Here is a 14,273-nt window from a genome sequence, read left to right on the forward strand (position 1 = left end):
GATACTCACCGAGTATGTATGTATGTATATATATATATATATATATATATATATATATATATATATATATATATATATATATATATATATATATATATATATATATATATATATATATATATATATATATATTTTTGGTGGTTCTGGAACTCTTTCTTGGTTGTAACTCGGAGTTTCACGCATAGTGCGATCATCAGACAACTGGTTTCTACTCTCCGGGTGTGCTGTATATATAGAGTGCAGACAATAGAAATATCATCACTATTGTCTATGTGTTGGTGGGTTGGTGCTGTGTGTGTGTGAGTGTGTGTGTGAAGGTGTTGGTTGTTATTGTGTGAGGTACTGGGTGCGGACAAGTAGGTGTTGGCGGGTTGTTACATGTCGGGCTTTGATGTTCCGTTAGTTAATGGGTTTGGTTTAGGTGATAGATGCTATCTTGAAGTTGGACAAATAAAACTTATTCGCGTGTCGGCATTTAGATATCAACTCAGTTCTTTTGTTTAGTATGGAGTTTTTGTTTGCTTTAATAATGGTTAGTTTTTTCGGTTAAACACAGGTTGCATCGTTTTGTTTGAAATGATATCTCTATTGTCTGCACTCTATATATACAGCACACCCAGAGAGTAGAAACCAGTTGTCTGATGATCGCACTATGCGTGAAACTCTGAGTGACGACTTATTAAATCCTCATTCCTTTGAATTAAGTCTCTCTCTCTCTCTCTCTCTCTCTCTCTCTCTCTCTCTCTCTCTCTCTCTCTCTCTCTCTCTCTCTCTCTCTCTCTCTCTCTCTCTCTCTCTCTCTCTCTCTCTCTCTCTCTCTCTCTCTATTCATATGAATGTAAGTGTACCGCTGGAGAGAACAGTGCTCAATGCAAATATTAGTAGCAGAGCATTATAGACCTAATTCAAAAGACTCAATTCAAAGGAATAAGGATGTTTCTTTTGAATTAAGTCTATATACATATACATATATACATATACATTACGTACATACATACATACATACATACATACATACATACATACATACATACATACATACATACATACATACATACATTCACCTATGTACTAAACATAGAACGAATAAATAAAGAAAGGGACAACAAAATCCCTCTCCCCATCTCCACATTCTAATCGAGGCTAACCAATGCATACAATGTCCACCCACGCGTACTAACCACATTTAGTTTATTCAGTCGGACAATACTCTGATGACGATACAGAACGACTACTTGATTGAAAATCCTGCATCCTTACAGTTTTTTAAGAATCCGTTACAGGGAAGTCAGTATGAGCAAGCAGTTCAGATGAAATGATATATCACGTTCTCAATGACTGAGACTATCACATTCTTTTCTGTCAAGACAAATACAACAAAGATATTACACAATCATCCTGCTTTGAATTAAATTAAATAAGTTCTAACATACACACTACTACTACTGTTATTACAATAGACACACAATAGACTTATTATATTGTATATGTTTAGCTATTCAAATATCTAACTTTGCCTTGACCTCACACCCCACACAATTAAACACTTTCACAGTAAGAGGTCAATGTCTGCTTTATTCTGCAGAGGTTGATTTAACTGTAGCCGATCTCGTTCAACTTGATATCTCAGCTCATTGTAACTGCATGCTCACCTTAAATTCCCTGTAAGAATGTAGCATTGCTATCTAGATAAAATATGGAGATATGCTTTACAGATTTGATTTTTCAAAACAAAATATGAAACTTTTATACAACAACATATTTTAGTGTAGGTTAGTAATAAAATTATGCAAAATGACAACAATAAATTTATGTTATCAGCGATAAGCCTTAAAACACAACAATGACAAGTGAATTTATACTATAAATTATGCACACTAAAATTTCCTTTTGTGATAATTTCAGATACCTTAAACAAACCAATTTCAGGAGAAATGGAGACACTATTTCTTTCGACTATAACGGAGACCTAAACGTAGCTGCGTACGACATTTTGAATTTGAGAGAAAATGATGAACAAGGTAAAGGCTGGATTAACGTTGGGACGTGGTCCGAAGACAACTTGAACATGAATTCTATTCAGTGGCCTGGGCAGACAGAGGTTATGCCAAATTTTGATAAGGCTAAGAGACAGCTTATAATTGTTACTATAGAGGAGAAACCATTTATGTTCAAAAGTGATTTAGCAGATCGACGGGAATGTTTTACCGGAGGATTATGTTTAAAATTTACTGAAAATCCTAACAAAAAGACATCGGAGGACGATGTAAAGAACGCATTCAAGCACTGGAGAGAGGTTGGAATGTTTACCAATTCTACTACACATTCAGAAAGTGGAGCTACATACACGGCACATTGTTGTTCGGGAATGGCCTACGATATATTAGAAAGGCTGAGTCGTGATATGAATTTCGACTATGACCTGTACATTGTGGCCGACGGGCACTTTGGGTCTGAAGAGAAGAACGTCTGGAATGGAATGGTTGGGGACTTAACCAACCACGTCGCCGACATGGCTGTTGCCTCATTTAGTATAAACTCGGCAAGGAGCCAAGTGATTGACTTTTCAGCGCCGTTTTACGACACTAGTTTAAGCATTGTTGTTGCTCGTCGCAAAGGGAAAGCGTCAATCGGGTCATTCATGGAACCCTTAGAATGGAGCATGTGGCTAGGGATCTTTATCACATTGCATGCCACGGCATTTTTTGCCACAATATATGAATGGCATAGTCCATATGGCCTAACACCACATGGGAGAAACCGTAGAAGAGTGTTCAGTTTTCCATCTGCATTAACGCTCTGTTGGTCAATATTATTTTCACATACTGTACCGTCAAAATCTCCAAAATGTTGGGCTAGTCGCTTTCTTATTAACCTGTGGGCAATATTCTCATTAGTATTCATAGCTAGCTATACAGCCAACTTAGCTGCCTTTATGGTGAGCGAAAAGCAACCAAACGAAATAACCGGGATAAACGACCCAAAGGTAAGTTATAGTTACTGAATTGCAATCCAAGCTGATCATGTGTGGATACAAAGGACGGTGGGATTCCATTCTTAGGTTTTGGATTTCAGACCCCCCCCCCCAAAAAAAAAAAAAAAATAAATAAATAAAATAAAATAATAATAATAATAATAATAATAATAATAATAATAATAATAATAATAATAATAGAATAAATAAATAAATAAATAAATAAATAAATAAATAAATAAAAAATAAAAAAATAAAAAATCTCGACTGCAACAACGAAACAGCGAAATAGCTTTTCGTAAATGTGATTTAATTCATGTTGATGTCAGTGGAAAGACAATGTCTTGATAACATATTCCCACAATGCAACATTGAAGATGGCGGATTTGGAAAAAGGGCCTATTGCACACGATAGTACATACTGAAAGGTTATCGAGGGTGACTATTCAAATACTCTCCATGATTACAGGATATAGCTACTTTCCTCAAGTATATATACAATTATTCTAGAAGTTCTTAGGGCCAGACATTTTAAAAGAGTATTGCTACTACATGTATATTACATTCATGCGTTTTAGATTAATTATGACCTTAACAGTTGTTGATGTAAATTGGTTTGTCAACTTTATTTATTTTCTACTGGTGAAGATCTAATCCGCCTACTTCAGTATACACTGTGTCTAGATAATCGAGAATCCTGTTTCAAAATTTCATCGTTCTAACCATTTCGTTAACATTGGTGCAAATGAAGAAAAACAGTCTACAGTACTATCCCATCGCCTATCAAGGGAACGTATGGTTGTCTCATCTACACAATATGGTAATACTGGGTTAGTGAGGCGATTTAGGCATCGCAATCGTGACAGTGTGTCATGGTCGATTTTATTGTTGGTATATAAACTGGCATCAATATCTTTACACGTGCTGATATGTTCACATTTTTGGCATATCGTGTGATGATTTTAAGAAACTGCAACCATCGACGTCCAGCAGTAATAGGTTAATATTATAGACAGACATCACATTCATACTCTGTGACCGGAGTGATATTTTGTACTCGGCCATTTATTCCCAACCAGACAATTTAGACTAAATTGTGTATTTTTTTCTGTCAGCTGCAACACGAATCGAAGGGCTTCAGTACAGCAACTATCAAGAGCAGTAGTCCCGAATCTTTCTTATGGCGCAGTTATCCAGAATTAGCTCAGAAAATATCAAAACATGCAGTAAATAGTACACAAACAGGGATCCAGAAACTCAAGTAAGTTAAAGAGCCACATGTACAGTTACAAACGAAAGTAAGTTAAAGGGACCACAGCGGTTACTAAATGTAAGGTCTTAAGCGGTTGATTTTGTTTTATTTAGAGATAGACCTCTGCCATTCTAAATGTTAACATACGTTTAATCATGTCCAGCAACGTGTAGAACTCTTATATATATATATATATATATATATATATATATATATATATATATATATATATATATATATATATATATATATATATATATATATATATATATATATTATATTCATCAAAATATGAGTACAGTCTCAGATTATGGTACATTGTATATTAGGCTACTTTGACTATATCTGCAGTGCATTTGTACGTATAAAGACAAGCGCTATCCATGATTGCGTGACAATGTCCTTAAATTTTAAATCGGTATCATGCCATTGTATTCGGTATGCAAATACTAAATCGCAATAATATGTAAAACTCACATTTCAGTTTTATTTTGCCACTGTTTGGCTTTCGAATGCTATTTTGGTGCCTGGTTTCAGAGTGTGCCGCTCCTGTATCATTTAATGAGAGTGGCATGATACCGACAAGTATTGTTATTAAACTTAATTAGTTTGTTGTTGACATTCATTTGATTCATTAAGTGTGTTTTATGTGTATTTTATGTGTATCGTGACATCCTGTTAGAATGGTCCATATTGGATATAATACCAGCACTGATGTCGAGGGCTATTTTGAAATGAACACGATTCACAATGTCATTAGCCTACTTGTTAATTTCAATCTCATAATGGAAGTATTTGCTGATATGTGTTTGTTTGATTGTTTGTTTATTTGTTTGTTTGCTTATTTATTTATTTATATATTTGTCTCTCTGTCTGTCTGTTTGTTTGTTTGTTTGTTTGTTTGTTTGTTTGTCTGTTGTTTGTTTCCGTCTGTCTGAATGTCCGTCTGTATCTCGTTACCACTGCAATGAAAATAAGTCGAGGACTAAGAACGGAAATAATACTACCTTAAAGTTATTCATTGAATCATCAAAAATAATCGGCTGCAGAACTTTCTTGTCATCTAAGATAATATAGACATAGTTAAAATGTGAAAATGAGTCATGAAGCCTTTTATACATCGCTCAATTTGACGATGCTAGTCATTAATATGGTGAAGAAATAAGATAAGAAAATTAACTTCCTCTTCTTCTTCTAAACGTGAATAAAAGAGGAAGGCATAAGAATTTGTCGATTATGTCTCTCTAAGGGCTAGTATGAAGAGCCTCGCGTCAGAATCGTAGCATCTGCATGTACCATCAACTAATTACTTTGGGATATGAAGACATTTCCTGTTATATATATTTGAAATTTGTTATTAAATTCGTTTTCAGAAATGGAAAATTAGATGCATTTATATGGGATTCAGCTGTTTTAGATTACCAAATATCATCTGACCCTAAATGTGAACTCAAGTTGGTTGGCAAACGATTTGCCAGTGAAGGCTATGGTATTGGTTTAGAGAAGAACTCTATCCTCACACATGAAGTGTCGCAACATATTTATAAATACTTCAGTTCGGGGTATCTAGAACAACTTCATCGACAGTGGTATAACACAGCTGGTTGCTCAAAACAAGCAAAAGGAATGACAGGGGTAAGAACCTAATTTTAGATATCATACTCCAACCTATTCTAATTTATAGTTATTTCTCTATTATCTATTCACTTGTCAGTCCCTCGGCTGCGACAGCTGTTACTGAAAGGAGAATGTCATTTCAGGAAATAAAGGCATTTTTTGTAACCTTTGGGTTTTATTTTACATCACTTACATTATTTTATGCGCGTTTGCCGGGAAATACGAAGTGACAATTATTTGCCATCCATTGTTTAGTGGTAGCCTTTTACCGGTCGCGCGTTGTCTCATGGGGCTAGCCTCATAAATATGAAATGGTTGAACACTGCATATTCCTGAGTATGGAACACATGTACATTGAGTATTTTGCATTGTGTTGCCTAGTACACTTCCACACATGACTCGATCCCACCAACAGAGCAATGTTGGTGAAATTGGTGTATTAAATGTACATCACGAAAAGCGTTATACGTCTTAATCAGCACGCTTTATTGACAGCTATGTACTTTATCTTTGCATGTTATTACCACTAATGACAGCATTTTGAAAATAATGAATTGATGGAATAACGTGACAACGGAAATCGTTTTTACTAATAAATAAAAAACGGGTATTATGTCAAAATACAGATCAAATTGCAAAAGGTATTATTGGTGGTAACAATAACTATAACAAAAACTATTGGTACAGTGAAAGACATCCATCACTGTCAATGGTAGAATTTAAAATAAAATACTCTGCGCGTAAAAAACAAGCAACAATTCCATTGCCTTGACATATTTAACAAACAGACAGACAGACAGACAGACAGACAGACAGACAGACAGACAGACAGACAGACGGACGGACGGGCGGGCGGGCGGGCGGGCGGGAGGGCGGACGGACGGACAGACAGACAGACACAAATATCATTGTTAAAGCCTAACGAAAATTAAATTGTATTGTAACAACTTCAAATTGTTTGAAAAAACGTGTTCTGTACAACATATATAATGATATTGAAAAGTACAAATAATACTTTTATTCTTACACAGGAAAGTACCCTCGATTTGAGTCATTTCATTGGAGTCTTCATACTATTATGCACTGGAATCATTATAGCAACTGTTACACTAGGCTTAGAATGGTTCGTGGAGAGGATATTAGTACCTCGCTGGAGGAAAGATGTCAGGAAATTGAATTGGCTACCGCTTACACAGGTAACAGACCGTCATAGCCTCAAACAATTGCCATGGAAATCTGGTCGCCAAAAAAACAATGACTCCAGTGCGAGTTGGTTTGCAAGGTGACCTTCAAATCATACGTCATTTCCGGCAGCAGGTGTTGCGTCGAGGACAGTCCTGTAATTTTATTGAATTTTAATCAATTTGACGAACGTGTCAGATTTCGAGTTAATTTGATCTTTTGAGAGAATAGAAATGACTTCAAGACAATTTTCAGGATTCAAGAGGCGCGACACCGAATTGCTGGAATGATAATTGAGTAAATAGTTGAATTAATGACGACGATTTTATTAGAATTTAACAAGATGCATAATAATGCATGACGCATGAAGGGATAACGACTTCAATCAAAAGCAAACGTGACAGTCTCAAAATTTACGTTTGGTAACCTTCACAAACATTTTAGGTCATTTTGTTTTCATTATTTTTGTAGTGAAGGCCAAATTGTCGTTAATTTTGAATTACCCTTACTAAAATCACACTATGAAAACACAGAAATTATAGTTTGTTAGTTTTCTATCACATCTAAGAACCTCGTACGGTATTTAATTATTATAGTCTTAAAACTTGGCTTGACCACATATGCATACATTCAGTGTGCTGAGTTAGTTACTAAACAATCGTGAAGAAATAAACTTTAACCGGATATCTAAAATAATCATCATGATATTTCAATTGGAGAAAGGTCAAAAGAGTTTTATTCATACTGTTTTAGTATTTAAAGATTTCATCGTCTTAAATATTGTATTCATTGTAAAATTGGATACATCGGATTAAGGCTGTATACAATCTGTTTTGGTGGAATGCATACATTCATGATAATCCAGGCAAAATTGCCTCGACACGTGTGTACTGCCTTGATACCCTGTGGCATATTATGGCAAATGACACTTGAGTCAAGCAGCTCATCTTGCAAACTTCTCTCAGGTGACCGCGTTTTCTACTTTTGATACGAACGATCTTGATCTCAATCTCAATCTCAAAATTAATATTACTTTACAAAAATACTCAGCAGATAATTCTAACGTGAAGATATGGATGAGGATTTGTTGTTTCACATTAATTTTCCAAATAGTACGTCATGACAACATTGGATCTAAAATTAATACCCAGTTCTCATCCATATATCTACTTTAATGTCCCAAAGTTTTTGACAGTGTTCAATCATTCACCAAGATCACTTCAACAAAGTCATTTTTTTCTGTGTTTCTCAAATTAATACATTTTGGCCTCAAAGTATAAAAATGTTCACACTATCTTTTAAAATGAAAAAGAAGTGAGTTTTAAAATGAAAGAGTTGCCATTAATTTAACACATATTTCCCAAATATATTCTTCGGGGGAAAATACAAGTCCATGCCATAGATTGCGTCTCTTTATTCATTTTCCCGTAAACATAATTCAAATTCCATCGTATGCACCAAAGAATATGTATTATATGTACATGTGATACTCCGTGTTTGGATGTTTACACAGTATTCACTTATACACGTAGCATATGAATGATTGCCAATACAGTGAGTCTGAGACACGCATCTGACTTTGTTTTCCTTTCCTTTACAGCGGCTCCACAGAGCTGTACATTCACCAACGCTTGTGCAAGATAACACATATTCTGCTAGAGGCCAACAAATTCCGTTGAAAAACATTGGTTCCAGGTATGTAACATTTGATAGCAATGATAATAATAATCTTATCTAGATATCTAGATAGAGAAAAGGGAGGAGAGCGACAGAGAGAGGAAGAGTGAGAGAGAGGGGACAGATGGACAGAGACAGACAGACAGACAGACAGACAGACAGACAGACAGACAGACAGACAGAGACTGAGACACAAAGAGACAGACATACATACAGACAGCGATACATACATACATACATACATACATACATACATACATACATACATACATACATACATACATACATATGTACAGACAGACATACACACGCGCACACATACACAGACAGACAGGCAGGCAGACAGACAGACAGACAGACAGACAGACAGAGACTGAGACATAGAAAAACAGGGACATAGAAACAGAGAGAGATTTTGTTAGACAGACCCGTTTCTTGACTGACGATTTGACAATTCTGGTTTTGCTGGTTGTAACTTAGTCAGTACTTAATGTTACTTATGAAAAGGGTGGTTTATCTTGACATTTAGAATGATTTCTCCGTCAAATGAAATAATGAATCATCGAAATTACTTTAGCCCATCAATCATACCAAAGTTATTGAAACATTGGATATTTAAAACAAAATTGATATCGACTTCGTCGATTACAAATAACCTATTACTTCTGATATTTTCTCTAAAAGATATAACTCGAATGTCCGCCATTTCATATGTAAATTAGATTACCAATTACAGAAAAAAGGGCATTTTAATATATTAGCTAACGAACGTATACTTTACATAGGTATAAGTAAACAATATTCGTGCACTATTCCATATATCAAATGACTTGCAATATTCTAAATATGTAAACCCTCATCAAGTGCATCAACTTAATGATATTGTCCCTAAATTACCCTGTGGCCTGAAAATGAAATTTTTACGAATCCGTCATATAAATAACATTAAAAAAGTTTTAAAGTGATGTAGTTGTGTCGTAATGATGCCTTCTGACTATAATTTTGTGATGTCGAATGATTACAGTATTACGTAGAGAGCAAGAAAACTAGTAACTTCGTGATTGTCTATTTATTTTATCACTTTTTGAATGGATTCATGGCTCTTTATTGAATGGTTTTTTTCCTTGTTACCTTGAAAGGGGCAATGTTTGTGATAAATTGGTATTTATTTTGGATTCATTATGAATAAAATAACAATTTCTTGTAACGTAATTTGTAACTGTTATGTTAGGTGATTATAAACTGATTTTGTTATGAGTGAGCTGAAGGTCTTTTTTTCTTCAAATTTTGAAATTACATTTTAAAGTTGCTCAATAGTGACCCTTTTCAATTCCACACACATACATACACACATACATACGTATACACACATACACACATACATACGTATACACACATACATACACACACACATAAATACATACATACATACATACATACATACATACATACATACATACATACATACATACTTTCATACATACATACATACATACATACATACATACATACATACATATACACACATACATATACACAGACATTGTAGAATCTCGTTTTCCTTTTAACTTCACACATTCCTTTTACTATTTCATAGATTTCCAGCTGTACCAGCTGTGATTCTTATTGTAAGGAAGTTTTTATACGATGTTTGAATGTGTTTGACATTAGCATAAAGTACTGTGAACTATAATATTGCTACATGTACGATGCAAATATTGTTTGTCACAAAATAGTATAAGGAAGATTATAACTAGCAGTGTTAGCTGTTAAAGTTATGGAGATTGGCAATGCCACTAGACGGCACAACTGGTTCCTATAAAATAGATTCTTTAAAGTGGACATATGGATGAGGTATATATTTTGGATTTTTAATTTATTCAACAATTTTATCATGGCTTCCTACTTGAAAAATCAATGTGAATTAATTAAATAAATTAATACTTTGCAAAATATTTACAGGATGTGTCAAAAGTTATTGTATGTACAATAACAAATATTTTACACTTTTGTTAATCATTTGCCATTTATTGAGTTACAAACAAGGACTTGGTGTATGTTGTGTCATATTTATTTTTCAAGTAGGAAGACAGATAAAATTGTTTTATAAATTAAAAATCTAAAATAAATACCCAAATCATCCAACATTTCGACTATTTAGAGATAGCCTACGTCAGGATTAGTTCTGAAAGCTAGTAATATTAATTAGCTGACCAGATTGTGAGGGCCAATGATTAGGTGTAGTTTGGTCTACTCTTAAAGTAACACGGGGTATATGCCACATATCAGTTTACAAAATATAAAACATTATACACTGGCATTTTTAAGCATATATGAATTTTCGAAAATTTAACACCTAGTCTCACCATAAACATCACGATCTTAATTTTTCTTGATCGACATCGTTACTTTCGCTCAGAGTATATGATATATATATATCAATTTTGTCAAAAATAACCATCAAAGACAATAAATTAAACTTTAGGCTGTATACGCCCCTTTAATTTGAATCATCAACTGTACACATCATTGATACCATATATGGATAAAGACCATTATTTGACACGGTTACTACGGTATCATTTCTTGATGCCTAAGGGGTTCTTTGTGAAATCAGACTCCATATACTAAACCTTATAATTTCATTAATATTTATAGCTCATTAAATTAATAATCTAGTATTTATGGCATGATTTGTTGTAATATATAAAACACCAATTCACCAACCGTTATGCTAGTGACTCCTACTCGAGTACTGGTCAGCACATTAACGTTGTATGGCGCCTCAGAAATTAAGTCAAATCTTAAATTTCTTGTTGTAACCTTGTTAGATATACTAGTTCACTCGTAGTTCAAATCAAGATCATGCAAGACATTTCCCGATGCAAATAGTTTAACGGAGAACAAAGAAGAGATGCAGCAATATTCAAAATGGTCACCAAATCCTAATAGGATCTAATAGATTTGCTATTTCTTTGAAAACGAGACAGTGAAAAGGATAAAGTTCTTCAAATTTATGATTTCAAGACTAGCAGGAAGACGCCTTCAATTAGTTTTGATGATTCAAGTTTGTTTAATGTTCTAAAACATGGTCCTTGGGGTGCATTCTTCCGTCGTTCAGTTCAGTAAACCTGCCTAATAAGTTAGTACATTAAAACTGATTAAAATATCAAATATAGTTCAAAGAAGTAGTCAATGTAGTGTGAATATTAATCAGTTTGATCTTCAGCTTAATAGTCAAAGTAGCATTGTAATTCACATGCTACCTATGTTAAGACGTTATATCCATATACATATATTAAATACTCAAGAGTTTTCTTTCCTACATTTATGAATATAATTTAGAATTTACAAATTCAAGTTTTCGAAATCACATGACTATTATTGATATATTGGTATAAAATGAATCAGGATTATCAAAACCTTGAACTTGAAATGATGTAAGGGGGGGGGGGGGGATGAAGCTATGTTAGTCAGATATATGGGTCCTGCCCATTACTTAATAGTATGGTTTTGATTATTGAACACTACTGTTCACAGAGTAAATGTTAATGATAACTGTCAAGTACTTCATTTTCGAGGATCTCAAATTTCGTAGTGTTTTTTTCTTTTGTTATTTTCATGGAATGCCAAGTTGATACTTTGTATTTAGTAGTCAGAAAAATATTTTCTTATATGTTCATTCTGTGTTTCTATATTTTGTCTATAACTGAAAATGAATGCTAAAAGCACAAACTAAGAAAAGAAAGACACCATATACAGTCGCATTTAGACTAAAAGCTCAAATTCAAGGATGGTCGAAGTACAAACCATTACTTCTATTAAGCAATTACCAATTTTTTACAAAGCTTCGTCACCGGTTACTAGTACATTTGTACTATCACTATATAATCAACATTCGTTATGTGAATTGATACTAATTTTTTTCAAAGCAAAACTGAAAATGTTTTGGAAGGCTGACCAGTATGTCCTTAATTCATGGACACAAAATCCTTAACAATGCGAATGTTTTGTACGAGGACTTTCCCGGAATTCAATCTTATAGTCCACATACGACTGTGGAAGAGACCATGCTTTTCATCTGTTCAAGTCTTTTAACTATCTCTTTCTATGTTCTGTGCGTTTTAGACTCTGTGAACATCGGAATAGGAGAGACAGCGGAGACGTGTCCTATGATATCTCTAAATACTTGACAACTCGACATGACAGACAGGAGTCGACTCCACTACTGAATAACTCATCTAGAGCAGTCGCTAAAATTAAACCATTGATTGCATTAAAACAAGTCAATATTGCCGTGCAAACTGATATTGATGAAAAGGTTAATTACCAACTACGAGAAGTGGATGCTAATATCAACTCACGGATTAAAAACTTTGAAAGTGATCTCCATGACATGAGACAACAGTTGGCAAAGGCTTTAAAAGAAAAAGAACAATTACTTCGAAAGTTGGCGGAGTTCGAGGATCACCATCGGATGAGAAGCAAACGTAATTCAAGTTCAAGTGGAAGTACAACAAACACTTACAACAGTGTGTTTGACCATGGTAACCCTAGCAACAGCCATGATGAATTACATCAAAAGAATTATATGGAAGCGTCGGTGAGATCAGACGATAGCTCGCAGGGGTGTGCTTCACATAGTATGGTGAAACGTAACGTTAGGAACACTGTTCGGAATCCTGTTGATGATCGGGTGCATACAGATGTAGATGATGTACACTCATATCAAAACCCTGTCAACTTTAAACCATGTAATTCAATATTCAAACCTAGACCAAGTTATAAGTCACCGGATTCATCGTGTTGACAGTGGAGAGTTGTAAGCCAATTGTAATTGGTGATTTATGTTTTAACTGCGTAACATGGTTATGTGAAAAGTACTGTCAATCGTTGTCTTCAAAACACACGTATGTACTGCAACCTCATTATTGCAGGGAAGAATCACCGACATCGTTCGGAGATATAACGGATGGCTGCCGTAGCCATCTACATGTGACCATCCACACTCTATCAGCTGATTCAGTTTCAGATAGGATGATGCTACATGTGACAAGTCATCCATCTTTGTCTTCCATCTTTTTTCGAACACAAAGTCATGTTCTGACAAGGGTCAAGGGTCATGTACTGTGATCATTCGTTCAATCAACTGGGTCATGGTGACGTCATGACGTCTCAATATACAGTACTAGGCAATTTAGTGAACCAGAAATAAGACTCATCTTTATACCAAGGAGGCAATTTTGTTAAAAAATTATTACATTAATGAGTTTCTCTAATTTAGTGAACGACTTCATGTAAACAAATATTGGATCATATTGATAATAAGTAAGATATGTTTGTGTCTGGCATGAAAGCCAATACTGCCATCTTTATATTATCGCTACTGTTAATATTACATCTAGTACGTTTGGTAACTATGTTAATCGCAAATATTTAAATTGTCATAGTCCCTCTGGTCAGAGTTCACTTTTGATTACAATAAGTTCTTTATTTCTGTCCACCCATGTTTAGTCCATTCTTTTGGTTGTTGAATGTCATGATCAATGAAATGTGGATGAACTTGAGCTT

At 34.4% G+C, this 14,273-nt stretch overlaps 1 protein-coding gene across 1 annotated transcript in view; it reads left to right on the top strand.

Annotated features, from left to right (window-relative positions):
- The window catches only part of LOC144436485 (glutamate receptor ionotropic, NMDA 3A-like), a 65,881-nt gene extending 52,369 nt beyond the window's left edge, over nt 1–13,512 (top strand). The window contains exons 3-8 of the mRNA XM_078125286.1: nt 1,906–2,986; nt 4,090–4,235; nt 5,600–5,861; nt 6,875–7,039; nt 8,626–8,720; nt 12,831–13,512. Coding sequence (XP_077981412.1) covers nt 1,906–2,986; nt 4,090–4,235; nt 5,600–5,861; nt 6,875–7,039; nt 8,626–8,720; nt 12,831–13,512 — 2,431 coding nt within the window. The remainder of the gene's footprint in view (nt 1–1,905; nt 2,987–4,089; nt 4,236–5,599; nt 5,862–6,874; nt 7,040–8,625; nt 8,721–12,830) is intronic.
- Nucleotides 13,513–14,273: the final 761 nt, after the last annotated feature.

The sequence above is a fragment of the Glandiceps talaboti genome, chromosome 6 (genome assembly GCF_964340395.1).
Source record: "Glandiceps talaboti chromosome 6, keGlaTala1.1, whole genome shotgun sequence".
Classification (NCBI taxonomy): Eukaryota; Metazoa; Hemichordata; class Enteropneusta; family Spengelidae; genus Glandiceps; species Glandiceps talaboti.